Genomic DNA, 14,631 nt, shown 5'->3' on the forward strand with positions numbered 1-14,631 from the left:
TGTAGACAGATGCTCTGTTTTCTCTTTGAATTGTATTTACTATTTGATCTTCAGCAGATTTGTTAATCTAAAATGGAGCTAGTAATACCTGGCTTTAGGCTTGTTGTTAGAACTGAAAGCATTAATAATTTGCAAAATGTTTAGCCCAGACCCTGCTGCCCATCACGAGCTCAGTAAGTGTCACTTTTTTTTTGAGGCAGTCTCTCACTCTGTTGCCTGGGCTGGAGTGCAGTGGCATGACAATAGATCAGTGCAGCCTTAAACTCTTGGGCCTCAGCGATCCTCCACCTCAGCCTCCTGAGTAGCTGGAACTACAGGTGCACACCACCAAGCCAGGCTAAGTTTTAAAACATTTTTTGGTAGAGGTAAATTCTCCATACATTGCCTAGGCTGCTCTCAAACTCCTGGCTTCAAGTGGTCCTCCTGCCTCGGCCTCCCAAAGTGCTAGGATTACATTTAGCAAATATTTTCTCTTATAATCAGCACAACTTTGAGAGGAAGATGCCCTTAGCCCATTGTATAGATGAGGAAACTGAGGCTCAAAGAGGAGAATGGTTGACCTTTGGGTCACATAGCTAGAGAGTTCCGGAGCAAGAATTGGAGTGCTAGCCTACCTAGTGCCTGCCCAGAGCACAGTCCGGGGCGGGAAGAGCACAGCACGTCCTGGAGGCCACAGCACGTCCTGGACGCCCACTTCTGCCCTGGGCCTCGCAGGTGGCTGAGGCCGAGCCCGAGGTGGAGGTGGAGGTGTACCGGCGGGACTCCAAGAAGCTGCCGGGCCTGGGAGACCCTGACATTGACTGGGAGGAGAGCGTCTGCCTGAATCTCATCCTGCAGAAGGTACGGGGTGGGTGGGGGTGGGGGCGTCAAGTAGGCCCTAGGGACAGCAGAGGGACAGCAGGGGGACAGCAGACCCCTTCGCGCACTCTAACCTGTGTTCTCTTCCAGTTGGACTACATGGTGACCTGTGCGGTGTGCACGCGCACGGATGTCGGGGACATTCACATCCACAAGAAGAAATCCCAGGTGAGCCCTAGTCCGAGGGCCCTGAGGCCTCCCTCTGGCTGCCCGGTGTTTATTCTGGGGGACAAGTCCTCCTCCTCCTCACTTCCCTGCCCCCGAGGTGGGGGTCTGGCTCTAGAAATCCACTCAGTCCCGGGGGTCTTGTGTCCTGTGCACATAGGGCAGAGCCAGGCCGTCCCAAACAGCTCCTCCTCCAGGGCGGCTGTCTGGCTCATGACCAGCCCCGGGCAGCACGGCCACGGCGGCTGTCCTTGGAGTGGCTCTGGGCCTGCACGCAGCGGGGCCTGGCTCAGTGCTTCCCATCTGCTTTCTTCCAGCAAGTGTTTGCGTCCCCCAGTAAACACCCCATGGACAGCAAAGGGGAGGAGTCCAGGATCAGCTACCCCAACATCTTCTTCATGATCGACAGCTTCGAGGAGGTGAGCAGCTGCCAGTGGCGGTGTCTCCCGAGCGTCCCTGTCCCGGGAACGGGAGTTGAGGCGCCTGTGCCCTAGGCCTTGTCCCCTTTCAGGAGGGCGGAGGAGGCTGCAGCGAGGAGCCGGGCAGGGTGTGGACACAGACAAACGTGGCTCTCACTCTTCCCGGTGTTTGATTTGGGGCAAGTGTTCACGCAGCGCTGAGCCTCAGTTTCCTCCTCTGTAAAACGACTGCCCTACTTACCTGTCAGAGTCCAACATCAAAAGACTCCTGAATGGGAGAATGCGTCGTAAACTCTCACAAAAAGTGCTGCCTGGGCAGGAGGGGTCATAGTTGTCACTAGTAAACTGGAAATAAATGCCTCCGCGCCTGCCCTGCCTCGGAATCCCAGCGTGTCGGAGAGGGCAGGGCTCCGGAAGTTACCCGGGCCAAGCGTTTGTGTTAAGGTTGGGAGCCTGGAGTTGGCCAGAACAGGACCTGCATGGCCTGGTCCCCGCTCCCCTCTGAGGCCTTCGTGGGGTCCTTGGCTGGACTCACCAGAGGCGCTCAAGGCGCTGGGAGGACTCGGAAGGGCGGCAGGTTGTCTTGCAGGTGCCTGCTGGGTTTGACGGTGTCTGGAAGCATCTGAGGCTCGGGGAGGTCATGTCCCCCCCCAGGCTCGCACAGCTTGTTCACGGCAAAGCTGAGATTTGCACCTGAGTCTCTGTGACCTCGGAAGGCAGCAGTGTGGGGTTGTACCTGTCTGTGACACCTGTGTCCAGGTGTTGTCTTCCTGGGCAGGTGGTCACTCTGTCGGTGCTGCTGAGCGTGCGGTAGAGTGCAGGGCAGGGCACGCCTAGGCGCTGTGAAGGAGGCTAGAAAGTGGCCAGCAGTCCTGGCAGACGTGTGACTCCTGGGCACGGGGAAGCATGAGGAGGGATGTGGTCCTCCCTGTGGTCCAGCGAGGACTCATCCTCTGCCAGCCCCACAGTCACTGTTAAGACCTGCCCTGCTGCCCAGCTGCCATCCCACGATGAGGGTATTTCTGTCCTGCTGGACAGGGGGTGATGCCACTGGGAACAGGGGTTTTGAGCAGTCCTCCCTGGCATCCAAGCCAGGTGGTGCTGCAGGTGACGGGAGCTGACAGTCCTCGTCCCCGGCTCCTGTTTTGCCCTCCCAGGTGTTCAGCGACATGACTGTGGGGGAAGGAGAGATGGTCTGTGTGGAGCTGGTGGCCAGCGACAAAACCAACACGTTCCAAGGCGTCATCTTCCAGGGCTCCATCCGCTATGAGGCGCTGAAGAAGGTGTACGACAACCGAGTGAGTGCGGGCGGCCTCCAGGAGCTTGCCCAGACCCAGGGGACAGCCACTCAGCCTCGTCCTCACCAAAGGACACTCAGCCGCTTCTGCACTGTGGCTGTCCCTCAGGGCACCTGCTGCCCTCTGGGCTCCTCCTGGGTGCTCCGTGGTCACTTTAGGTCCCTTCTGCATGGTCTGCCTCAGCTCACTCGGGCCACCCACCCCCATTTGAAATGTGAGCAGGGACGTCCTCCCCAGTCTGTGACTCCCCGAGGTGACCGCTGATGGTGCAGCGCTGCCCCTGTGACCACGAGTCACTTGCTCTCTTTGACGGGCTCTGGGAACACTCCCGAAGCTGGCCCTGCCTGGCCGAGCAGCAGGTGGGCAGGCCACTCTCCTGCGGCGGGGCCACCCAGGCAAGGCTGTCTGCAAGCTGGGCGTGCCCGCCTGGAGCTGTGCTGGCCGTGGGCGGGGTGGGGGGCGGAGGACAGCGGCAGCCAGGTCTGCCCCCAGATCCTCCCTCGAGCCTGCCCTCGGCTGCGCCTCGAGGGCTGGTCGCCGAGGCTTCATGCCGAGGGAGAGGCCCCGTGGAGCCACCCCGCCTGCCTCAACTCAGGCCATCTCCCACCGGCCCACAGGTGAGCGTGGCCGCCCGCATGGCACAGAAGATGTCGTTTGGCTTCTACAAGTACAACAACATGGAGTTTGTGCGCATGAAGGGGCCGCAGGGCAAGGGCCACGCTGAGATGGCGGTCAGTCGGGTGTCCACAGGCGACACGTCCCCCTGTGGGACCGAGGAGGACTCCAGCCCAGCATCGCCCATGCATGAGCCGGTAAGGGCTGCGCGGCGGGGGGTGGGGCCTCCTGTCGCTCGGATCCACCCGCTGCCCCCCTCTTCCTCACAGCCCCAGGGAGGCAGGTCTCACCACCCCACCCACTGGTGAGAGGGCCCAGGGGCAGAGAGGGCTGTGCCTCGCCCAGGGTCACATGGCAGGGCAGTGCTGGGGCTGGAGTACTTTCTGCAGCCTGGCTAGGTCTACAGGGACATGGCAGAAGGGACTGACTGGGGACCCAGGCCCAGCCATGAAGCCTGCCTCAGTGGCCCGGCTGGGTGAGCGTGGGCACGTGGCCACCCTTCCCTGGTGAGTCAGTGGGGACGATGATGACGTGAGGGTAGCCAGGGCAGGCAGAGGCCCTGGGGCCACCCGGCTGGCTTGTTTAGGAGGCAGCGTGGCATCGGTTAGCAGCACCCCTGTGGGGAGGCGTGCGTGCTCCTGCCTCGAAGACCTGGAAACCAGGCTCGCCAGCCTTGCTCGTGCGACCTCAGGTCACCGGCTCTCGTGGGACGGCACTGGACTTTGAGCCCTGCTGTTTCGAGGCCCACCCTTCTCCGGGGTGGGAGGTCAAGGTCAGCTCTGTTCCCAGACGCCTTTGGTGGGGCCAGCGTTGCAGGCCCGGGAGAGCAGGCAGGAGGGAGGCTCCGGCCACGGGCTGTTGCTCTGCGTGGGTCTCCCGGGGGACAGCTCAGAGTGCAGGGCAGGTGCGGCTGGGCAGGACAGGTGAGTCAGTGCACCAGGGGCAGCCTTGCCCAGCCCCGTCTGGGAGGGACATCCATGGCTAGAATCCCGCTCGGCTGTTTCCGTGACCTTGGACGTGTCTCTTTTCCTCTCTGAGTCCCAGTTTTCTCATCCAGAAATGAGGGTGGAAACAGCCGCTTCCCGAGGTGCCGAGGCTCCAGAGAGCCGCCGCACGTCCAGCCCGTGGGCGGGGCTCGGCCTAGGCCCTTTCCGAGCGGCAGCTGCTGCAGTCACTGTTCGCTGTTCTGCTCGGAAAACTGCCTCTTAGGGGTGTGAACAACGCGTAACTGCTGACACGCCTGAGATGCGGTGGAGTGTATTTGTGACACTTTCAATTCTGTGAAAAGATCTTAACCATGCATGTCTCCAGGCGGTCAGATGTTGGTTTTCTTTCTCTTCTTCATACCTTTGTCTTTCTTTGGTATCTTCTGCAATCAGTGTGTTTTATGAGCCAAACTAAAACAGTAAGTGCTATTTTTTATGAAGATGGGTGAGGATTCCATGCAGGGGCCTCTCTTGTCTTTGGAGTGAGGTAGTTCACATTTCTGTGTTAATCTCTGGGATAAGTGGCCTAATTCTTCCCCAGTCCCAAATTGCCCACTGGGACTCTGACAGAATGTGTGTGTGAAGCCCTTGTGCATATGCGGCCTGGGCTCCGGGCTGGTGCCAGTCCAGACACAGGGTGTCTGCTAAGTGACTGTAGATACTAGACCTGCCTGAGCCTTGGTTTTCCCATCTGTGCAATGGGTGCGGCTGCGAGGGGTGTGAAAGCCCTGGCTCCTAGTAGCAGGGAGGCCCTGGGGTTGAGGGGAGGGACTTGTTAGGGTCACACAGTGTCAGCAGCAGGGCTGATCCCCGGGGACTGCCACCTGTGTGCTCACTGTTGCCTGTCTCCTTTTCCAGAGGGGTCACCTGTAACCAGTGCATGAGAAATGCAGACTGTGTATTGTGGTTTCTGGTGTTTGTTTTTTTATCTTTTAAAAACCTTCCCCGGCTTGTGGGAGGACCGTCTGGAGCCCAGCAGCCGCCGGGACTTTGGTGGATGTCGGAGCCATGATGAGGAGGCTGATGGGGCCCCCGAAGTCTCGGTCCCAGCTCATCTTGCTCCTCAGATTCTTGTTTGCATGGGGAGGAGGGAGGAGATGGGCCAAGTTCCCTCTGCCTGGAACGCCCTTCCCCCCCTTCTTCACCTGGCGAACTCCTACTCGTCCTTCAAGACCCAGCTCCAGCGGCACCTCCTCCAGGAAGCCTTCTCTGATTTCCCAGGCTGTTGATCCCTTTTGCCTCTGCTCCATGTGCTCCTCTTTCTCTATCTCAGTAGCCAGCATGCTGTCTATGGTTGCCACTTCCTGAGTGTCATCCCCAGCAGACTGTGAGCTCCTTGAGGGCAGGGACCAGTGTCATGCGCCTGTCCGTCTGCAGTGGGTGTGAATGTTGGCGATGGAAGGGAGGAGAGAAGGAGACAGAGGCACAGCCACTGAGCCACAGGACTTCTCATGGCAGATGCTGGGGCGAGAGGGGTGGGGACATTTTAGCCAAGAGAAGTTAGGGGGAGGAGAGTGGCCTTAGGAGGCAGGAGACGTGGGTTGCACTCCCAGTTTTGTCATCACCCTGCTGGGTGACCTTAGGCAAGTCAAGGTCACTGTCCCTGCCTTAGTTTCCTCATTTGTCAGATGGGGCCAGTGCCCGCTCCCACTCACGGAGCGGGGGGTTTTCAGCGATCCGTGCGGTGCGGTTAAGTGCTTGGCTGGACGGCGTCAGCAGGTGCTGTGACTTTGTGCTTGAACAACCCGACTGGGGTTTGAGGTCTGGAAGGCGGGGGGCCCTCTGCTGTTTGTGGCGGCAGCTGGTTCCTCCTTGGGCAGTGCTGGCGGTCAGGTGACCTGCCGGTCCTCAGGCTGAAACACGCCTCCCAGTTTCTAGGCCTGGCCTGGCCCAGGACGGCCGGGCCAGTCAGCACAGCGGGAGTGTCGTCTCCCGGAGCTGGGTCGGGTTCAGTTTGAGGGCAGGAGATGGGTGGTGGGCCCTGGGCTCCCGGAGGCTGCTCTTGCTGCTCTTGTGACTTCAGCGCTTTGTTCCAGGTGACCTCCTTTAGCACCCCTCCCACCCCGGAGCGGAACAACCGGCCCACCTTCTTCTCCCCGTCCCTCAAGAGGAAGGTGCCCCGGAACCGGATCGCTGAGATGAAGAAGTCGCATTCGGCCAACGACAGTGAGGAATTCTTCCGAGAGGACGACGGTGGAGGTGACCTGTCCCCTTTGTGCCCTGAGGGCCCGCCTGCCACCTTCTGTCTCCTCTTGATCTAGACTAGGCATTCATTCATTCACTCACTCACTCACTCACTCACTCACTCACTCACTCATTCAGCAACATTTGGAGCCCCTCCCCAGGTGCCCTGTGCCAGGTAGCGATGCAGGGGCTGGGGGTGGAGCTGTGGACAGACAGACAGAGATCCCTCCTCTAGGAGCTCCCATCCTGGTGGCTCGGTCTCTCCCTGGCAGAGTGCTCGGGACCACGCACACTTAGCAGTTCGCGCACGATTGCGGGGGTTCCTAGACTCTGAAGACTTTCCGTCTGCGTGATTAAGAAGGGCTTGAGCTGGGAGTGGGCGCGCCTGTAGGCCCAGCTGCTCAGGAGGCCGAGGTGGGAAGACCGCTTGAGCCCAGGATTTGAGACCAGCCTGGGCAGCGTGTTAATAGCAAGACCTCATCTCTTAAAAAGAAAAAAAGGGGCTGGAGCTGATGGTCTGACTGCCCCAAACACGGGTGCGCGCTGAGCGGACTGCGGCTGGCGTGCTCCTGCCTCGACCCCTTCTCTGGGCCGTCTCGGGCGCCTCGCCCTCAGGGTTCCCCTGCTCAGGCCCCCGCGCCCTCCAGTGATAGTCACCACGTGGAGCTGGCGACCCTCGCGGCCTCCCAGGTGTGTGTCTGGAGGCCCCCGAGACCCTCAGTGCAGCCCCGCACCATCTCCTCTCTGCCCCGGGCTGCGCCTTCCCACCATCCTCGGGTCGGTGCCACCGTCCTCGGGTCGGCGCCACCGTCAGCAAGTTGCGCAGCCAGAAAACAGGAGTCGCGTTTGGTCTGTAGAGCTGGGGGAGCCATTGGGGGGTTTTAAGCAAGGGATGGACAAAATCAGATTTGAGGGTTCAAAATATCATTTGGCGGTCCACGTGAAAATGGCTGTGGGGGCCGGGGCGGCCTGCAGAGCCGGGTCAGGGGGTCCGGCAAGCTCCGTGCTGGCGAGGCCCACGTGCCTTGCTCACCGTTGTCGGGACCGAGCGGGCGCCTGCTGTGGGTGCATTTGGAAAGCGCGTGGAGGAGTGAAGGATTCACCGACAACGTAGACTGAGTGTCTTCCCCGGGCCGGGCCCGAGCAGGGAGCTGGGGCTGTGGGAAGAGATGACCGTCCCTGTCCTGAGCTCCGGGACCAAGAGGCAGGGGTCTGACTTGGTAGAACCTTAACCCAGGATCAGGAGACTTCAGCTCATGCCCCAAAAGTTCCAGTGACACACAGCACTGGGGAGTGGAGATATCACACATCGTGGTGATGTGCCAGACCCCACGGGGGAGACTGTGCTCGAGACAGAGAAGGAGACCTCGGGATGGTCAGGGAGGTCTTCCTGGAGGTGGAGGCACGGGTCTGGGCCCTGGGGTGGGGGAGGGGTGTCACAGGCAAGGCGGCACTCTGGGGCGTGAGGGTGTTGGTGCGGGGGCATTGGCGAGGGCTGCCCGGGCCCTGACCTGGCCTTCTGCCCGCCAGCCGATCTGCACAACGCAACCAACCTGCGGTCCCGGTCCCTGTCCGGCACGGGAAGGTCGCTGGTCGGGTCCTGGCTGAAGCTGAACAGAGCAGACGGAAACTTCCTTCTCTATGCACACTTAACCTATGTCACTTTGCCACTGCATCGGATTCTGACAGGTAATGCTCGTCGGTGGGGACAGACGCGCCTTGCAGCCAGCCGTGACTCCTGGGCCCTGCGCTGCCGAGGGCTGTGCCTGGGTGTCTGTCCCTGTCCTGTCGTTTCAGGGGAGGAGCTGCCAGCTGGCTCTCTGCGTGAGGGTCCTGGCCTCCCTGCCTCTGGCTGCCATGGGGCTGTAGGTTTCCACAGCTAAAGGCCTCCCTTTGGGTACCTTTCTGGCGCCCCCTGCCGTCCCCTCTTGGTGGCTGCAGACCCCTGGAGTGTGTCACCTATGGGCGAGGCGAGGCTCCCAGGCCACCTCGCTGACCGCTGACCGGGGTGGCGGAGAGCAGCTGCCGCAGGCCGGTGTCCGGTCTGGGGGGCGGGGTGGCGTGTGGCCCCGCCAGCATGTGAGGCGCTTGGCGGGGCGGCTTCCTTCGCACGCGGAGCCGGCGTGGCTGTAGCCGGTGTGCTGAGCCTCCTTGTCCCTCGCGCTTCTCTCCTCTGCCCAGACATCCTGGAAGTGCGGCAGAAGCCCATCCTGATGACCTAGCCGTGCGCGGAGCCCGCGTGGAGCCCCGGCCCCGCCCGGCCCTGGGAGTGCTGCCAAGTGCCTACCTGTCCACCGCCACCGGAGTCTTCTGTGACAAGCCAGCGCCGGAGCCGCAGCCAGGCGGGGCCACTCAACTCCCGGGGCCAGGGCCGACTCCACGACCACCAGCCCAAACTGAAGTGCCTCTTTCTCCTCCCTTGCTGGCTCTGCTCCGCCCCTCGCCCACCGCCCAGCGCCAGCGCCCAGCCGGCTCTGCAGAGCCCTCTGCACCCAGAGAGGACAGAGGTGTCAAGAGGCCGTAACAGAGAGTGAGGGGGCAGCGAGTGTCTGGAGGGGCCGGGCCTCCTGGTGTGGCATTCCCATCTGACAGGCGGCAGGGGACAGCCACCTGGCTGGGGGCACGCAGTGTGTCACGCTGTCAACTCTTTCTTAGGGAAACCGATTTGAGGTTTTGTAATGCTGTCCCCATGAACTTCAGCACCCGAGTCAGTCCCGACTCGTCCTCCCGAGTTTACCACTTTGTCCTGTCTACCAGGTGGCCGTGGGGAGATGGGAACCCAAGATGTTTGATGGCTTTGCCCTGGGCTGGGAGTGCCTCACCCGTGCCCAGCTCCAGAAAGACCTTGAGCTGACAGGCCCCGGTCCTGCCAGAACGGCCTTTTGCTTCCAGCCAAAGAACACCGCCAACGCACACACCTCCGCCCGCGACGCCGGCCGGGCCTCACACGGAGTGACCGCAGACTTCGATTCTGAGGGCAGGAGAACAGGATTTCTGCCAAAGGGCGTCTGCTGCGGGGTGGGGTTGGCATCCTCCCAGGAAGGTTTTGGCAGAACCCCCATCCTCTGGGGGTGGGGCAGTGGAGGGGTGTCATTTCATCTTCCCTGGTCTCCTAGAGCTTACTTCCTTTGCGTGTGCTGGGACCATTTCCAGGACTGGCTCACTGAAGCAAAGAGGGATGGCCCCTGTGCTCACGCAGCCATGTCACCGCTCCTGTGAGCGGCCGCCCGGGCCCAGGCCTGTCTGCGGCCTTGTCCCAGCATGAAGGAGTTTCCGTCTGCAGCGACAGACGCTTTGCTCTCCTCGAGCAGAGGCACCCCCTACCCAACTGGGAATAAACTGGAAGCTGGGTCTCTTTGTTGCTATGGGTTTTTTGTTCGAAGTCCCCGGGAATTTTTCCAGGGTTCCAGGGGTGTGTTTAGAGATCTTCTTTGTGGGGGAAAAGGAAGAGGAGGGGCTCATTCTCCTGTCTGTGTTTCTTCTGCGGGCTCCGGAAATAGGGGACTACTTTGGGGCTTTCTCCAGATTTTGTATATTGTTATTAAAAGTGAGCTATTGCATTTCATTCTGCCTCGGTTTGCCCACCTGTAAAATGGGGCTAATACCACCTACCTCACTGAAGTCTGCGGGGTTCAAGTGCACGACTGGGTCAGGGCACAGCTTGGGTCAGGTGTTAGACCAGGGGATGCTGACACCCGCCCCCGCTTTTGTGATAGCCTGGTGCAGGCTGGTGTGTGGGCTGGGGAAGTGAACGCGCTCACGCCCTCCAGCGGGGGCCGGCTCAGGCCGGAGCTGTCTCGGTTCTGCGTGATTTCATGTTCCAAACTGGTGTTGTGGGGCACTGCAGAGTCAGGGCACGCCCCAGCGTGTGGGGCGAAGCCTCAGGGAGCTTGGAGTGTGGCCCGGCCCTCAGGATGTCATTCGAGCGCTCCAGGGGTGCTGAGCACTGCTCCCGAGTGCGTGTCCACGTGGCTGAAATACACCTGTTTCTTCAGGAACTGTCCCTCCTTGCTCGCGCTGGGGTCTGACGACTCTAGAACTAGATCTTGGAGAACTTCAGTCCCGATGATCTCCGGGAAGGCGGCAGTCCAGGACGTGCGGCAGCGCAGGCTTTGTCTTCAGAGGTGAGAGGCGCGCAGGCCCTCTCCCCTGGCGCCCTGGGGCTCGGCCAGCGCCCGCAGCTGGGCCCGGGCAGGTCAGGCTCCCTTCTGTAGGGCGGTGACCCTCCTCCTGCCTGTGACTGTGAGGCCGGTGTCAGTCACGTGTGAGAGTGCTTTGCGGACCGCGCGCATGGACGCGTGCAGATGGCCGGCTTTGGAGACCACGCCTCCATCCGCAAAGCGCGAGGACAGACGCGCACGATGGTCTGGCCGCTTCTGTCTAACGCGCAGCTCCTGCCGCGTGCAGGCACCGGTCTCAACGGGTGGTTTCATCTTTCCCATCTCATAGATGAGGAACAACCGCAGGCGGGTTAAGCGAACTGCCTCAAATTGAACAGCAAGCACTGACGGCAGGGGTGAAACCCAGGCACGGGCCAGCCCGCGCTCTGATCCGCACTGTGCTGCCCGGACAGATGGACAGACATGGGGCGGAGTGGACCTTTCTCAGCCTTGAAATCCTTCTCCAAAGGGTACTTCTGAGGCCAGATTTTAAACATGCTCAGAGGCACTTGATAACTAAGCTGTTCCTCTGACATTGGTTTTTCTTAAAGTGACAAATGGCGCCAGGAACAGAGTAATAGAGTAACAAGTGACAGGGCCAGAACCTGGGCCCCCAAAGTCCCAGTGCTGATACATTTTTTCTCCCTGTAAGGCCGTCTGGCGTCTTCCTGGGCACAGGCCTGACTCGTGGGTGGTGCGGGAAGAGCACGGCGCGCGTGGGATTTGGGGTTGGCGCACAATTTTCCTTTGAGGAAACCTGGTTTCATGTTTTAGGACATTGAGAAGAAAGTTGTGAGTTTTTTTCTTTTAAAGAAATGTCACGATACGAGGTTGTGATAGGGTGATGTGTCATCTCCATTCACATCTCTTCTTTTAGCGCTGTGAGTCCAGGTGGTGGTGTTCATCTCGCCGCCTGCTGTCTCGCCACAACTTCTGGCTGCCTGCAAAACAGGCAAGCCTCGTTATTCCAAAAGAAGAATATTGGCCGGGCGTGGCAGCTCACGCCTGTAATCCTAGCACTCTGGGAGGCCAAGGCGGGAGGATCGCTCGAGGTCAGGAGTTCGAGACCAGCCTGAGCAAGAGTGAGACCCCCGTCTCTACTATAAATAGAAAGAAATTAATTGGCCAACTAATATATATAGAAAAAATTAGCCGGGCATGGTGGCGCATGCCTGTAGTCCCAGCTACTCGGGAGGCTGAGGCAGGAGGATCGCTTGAGCCCAGGAGTTTGAGGTTGCTGTGAGCTAGGCTGACGCCATGGCACTCACTCTAGCCTGGGCAACAGAGTGAGACTCTGTCTCAAAAAACAACAACAACAAAAAAACCACAAAAGAATATTATTTAAAACACAAGTAACATAGAAAACAGAGAAATAGTCAAAAGAGAACAAAAAGAAGCAAAATATTCTGTAGCCAAGTCAACTTAGAGATAGGCTGGAATTTCCTGTGAGTCAAATCATTGTAAACAGACTTTTTAAGGACTGTGCACAAATCAGTGAGGTTTCTGTCTGCATGGAGGAATGACAGTAAGGATATAAAGGCCTGTTCCTTAGATATTTTTTTCCCTCAAAGAATCTAGACTCAAATCAGGATCTGTTTTTGCTGTTTTAATCACAGACTAGTTAGAAGACTTTTAAAGAATGAAGTAAAAAAAAAAATTGCTTTTTCATATAAAGACATTCCAGGGGAATATCTCTATGCAGTTGGTATACTCTAATGACTGACTTGCTTTTATTTTTTATTTTTTTATGTTTTAACTTTTTTCTTTTTTATAAAACACTGAAGAAGGAATGTTTTTATTTTTTTATTTTATTTTATTTTTGAGACAGTCTTTCTCTGTTGCCTGGAGCTAGAGTGCCGTGATGTCAGCCTAGCCCAGGGCAACCTCAAACTCCTGGGCTCAAGCAATCCTTCTGCCTCAGCCTCCCAAATAGCTGGGACTACAGGCATGTGCCACCATGCCTAGTTAATTTTTAAGTTGTCCAGCTAATTTCTTTCTATTTTTTTTAGTAGAGACAGGGTCTTGCTCTTCCCCAGGCTAGTCTTGAACTTCTGAGCTCAAGCTATCTTCCCACCTTGGCCTCCCAGAGTATTGGGATTACAGGCGTGAGCCACCACGCCTGGCCAATGACTAACTTCTGAAAAATATATATTTTACAGTGTCATGACGTGGTGGTTTTAAACAATTGGTCGAAATCTTTAAAGGCTTATATATTAAAAATCCTCCAGCTTTTAAATGAATAGGTTTCACTCTGCTATTTTCCTATTTGGCTGGAATTTGGTTTCATATCCAGTTTCAAAAACCAAGTACTTCTGCCACCACCTCAACTCTTGTTTCCTTGTTCCTGTCTTTGCAGCAGAAAGCAGAATTGCTGTGCTGCTCTTGTGAATAACCACCCTAGGTATGAAAATGCCAGTGCCCCGGGGCTTGGACGGAAGCAGCTTTAGGAGGGACCAGCGGCAGCCCCCCAAGGGAGCCACTCCCCAGGCAGATGGCCAGAATGCCACCAGTCGCTCTGGGCAGGTGACCTCTGGGCCTCAGGTGGCGAGTACCTGCTGGGGGCCCTTTCCTTTTTCCTTCTCACTGACTGACCATGTGACATGTGACCATGTGACCTCCTTCTCATGCTGACCTGGTGCTCAGCGGAAAAGGAGTCCTTGAGCCTTTTCTCTGAGCCCCTGGAACAAATGGCCACCTCAGCCCTCCTTGGGCCACATGCACAAGCCAGAGGACTTAACAGCCTTGTGGCTTGGGGGTGGGTTCAGAGCACTGCAGCAGGTGGAGCCTGGGACAGGGAGGAAGCCACAGATGTGTGGGGAAGTGTGTGTTTACTGTTTTCTATGATTCCTACGGCAGGCATGTTTATCATTACGATTCCGGTCCTTGAGCTCAGTAGATCAAAAACAGTAGTGACTCTCCAACTCTGCTGGGCAGCCTGGCGCCTCAGTCTTTCTTAGCTCCTGTTGTCCTTTAGTCCCCCACCTTGCAGGTCAGGCAGTTTGGGTGTAAATAGGTAACTTTGGTTTCCAAATGAGGTCTTTGTGGGAGAGTAATTAAATCTACAAAGAAAACCTGTTGAGATTTTTCACCACTTTGAAGCTTAACTCATGATTTCTACAAAATATATTTTAGCAAAAACACCCCTAAGGCATACATTGAATATATTATAATGGATGCTAATTTTTAGTGGTATTTCCATAAACATCAATAGCTTCTTGATTAACCATCTTCCACATCTAGCAGAAATCATTTCTAGGCAGTATTTGTGGTTGCCTGTTTGCTTTATGATTTCATGTTTCTTTTGAAAGTTGATTTGCATGTTAGCTATTTGTTTTTCTTCTGTGTTTTCCTCTAATGAATTTGAACATACTTTTTTCTGTAATAGGCATTTCAGGTTAAATACTCCACAGATATTACAGCAAAATGATAACAGTGATTGAACCTCAGTTTGCCCTTTCAGCTGTACTGTAAAATTTCCCAAGTTTTTTCTTGAGAACCTTTTAAACCCTCACAGAAGTGGAAAAGTGACTTGAATAGAAGCCAGTAGTCCTGAGTTCAGGTGTTAGCAGGCTCCCAATTAGCTACCAGGTCTTCTGCAACAGGTGGTCGCTGTTGCCTTGCAAGTAGGACGAGGCTCGTATGCATTCCATTAAGCGGGACGGGGAGCAGGCCCACGCGCACCCCATTAAGCGGAAGTTGGAGCAGGCCCACGCGCTCCTGGCTCATCCTCCCAGAGCCCGCTACTGCAAGGGCATCAGAGGTGGAAGCCTGAGTCCCCTGTGCACTCAACAGGCTTTTTCTTTCTACAGAAGATGGATGTGTTATGTCACAGGTGATGGGTGTAAGGCCTAAGACAGTCACAGAATGGAGAATGATGGCAGAGAAAAGAGGGTCTGAAGGAGCATGTGCACACATTCAGGGATATAGCACACCAACGACACCCCTT

At 57.3% G+C, this 14,631-nt stretch overlaps 1 protein-coding gene across 1 annotated transcript in view; it reads left to right on the forward strand.

Moving 5' to 3' along the window:
• The window catches only part of KIAA0930 (KIAA0930 ortholog), a 45,148-nt gene extending 35,058 nt beyond the window's left edge, over window positions 1-10,090 (forward strand). The window contains exons 3-10 of the mRNA XM_012757458.3: window positions 715-840; window positions 949-1,026; window positions 1,341-1,442; window positions 2,600-2,740; window positions 3,358-3,552; window positions 6,378-6,540; window positions 8,056-8,214; window positions 8,707-10,090. Coding sequence (XP_012612912.2) covers window positions 715-840; window positions 949-1,026; window positions 1,341-1,442; window positions 2,600-2,740; window positions 3,358-3,552; window positions 6,378-6,540; window positions 8,056-8,214; window positions 8,707-8,747 — 1,005 coding nt within the window. The 3' untranslated portion in view covers window positions 8,748-10,090. The remainder of the gene's footprint in view (window positions 1-714; window positions 841-948; window positions 1,027-1,340; window positions 1,443-2,599; window positions 2,741-3,357; window positions 3,553-6,377; window positions 6,541-8,055; window positions 8,215-8,706) is intronic.
• The last annotated feature ends 4,541 nt before the right edge of the window (window positions 10,091-14,631 follow it).

The sequence above is a fragment of the Microcebus murinus genome, chromosome 10, assembly GCF_040939455.1.
Source record: "Microcebus murinus isolate Inina chromosome 10, M.murinus_Inina_mat1.0, whole genome shotgun sequence".
Classification (NCBI taxonomy): domain Eukaryota; kingdom Metazoa; phylum Chordata; class Mammalia; order Primates; family Cheirogaleidae; genus Microcebus; species Microcebus murinus.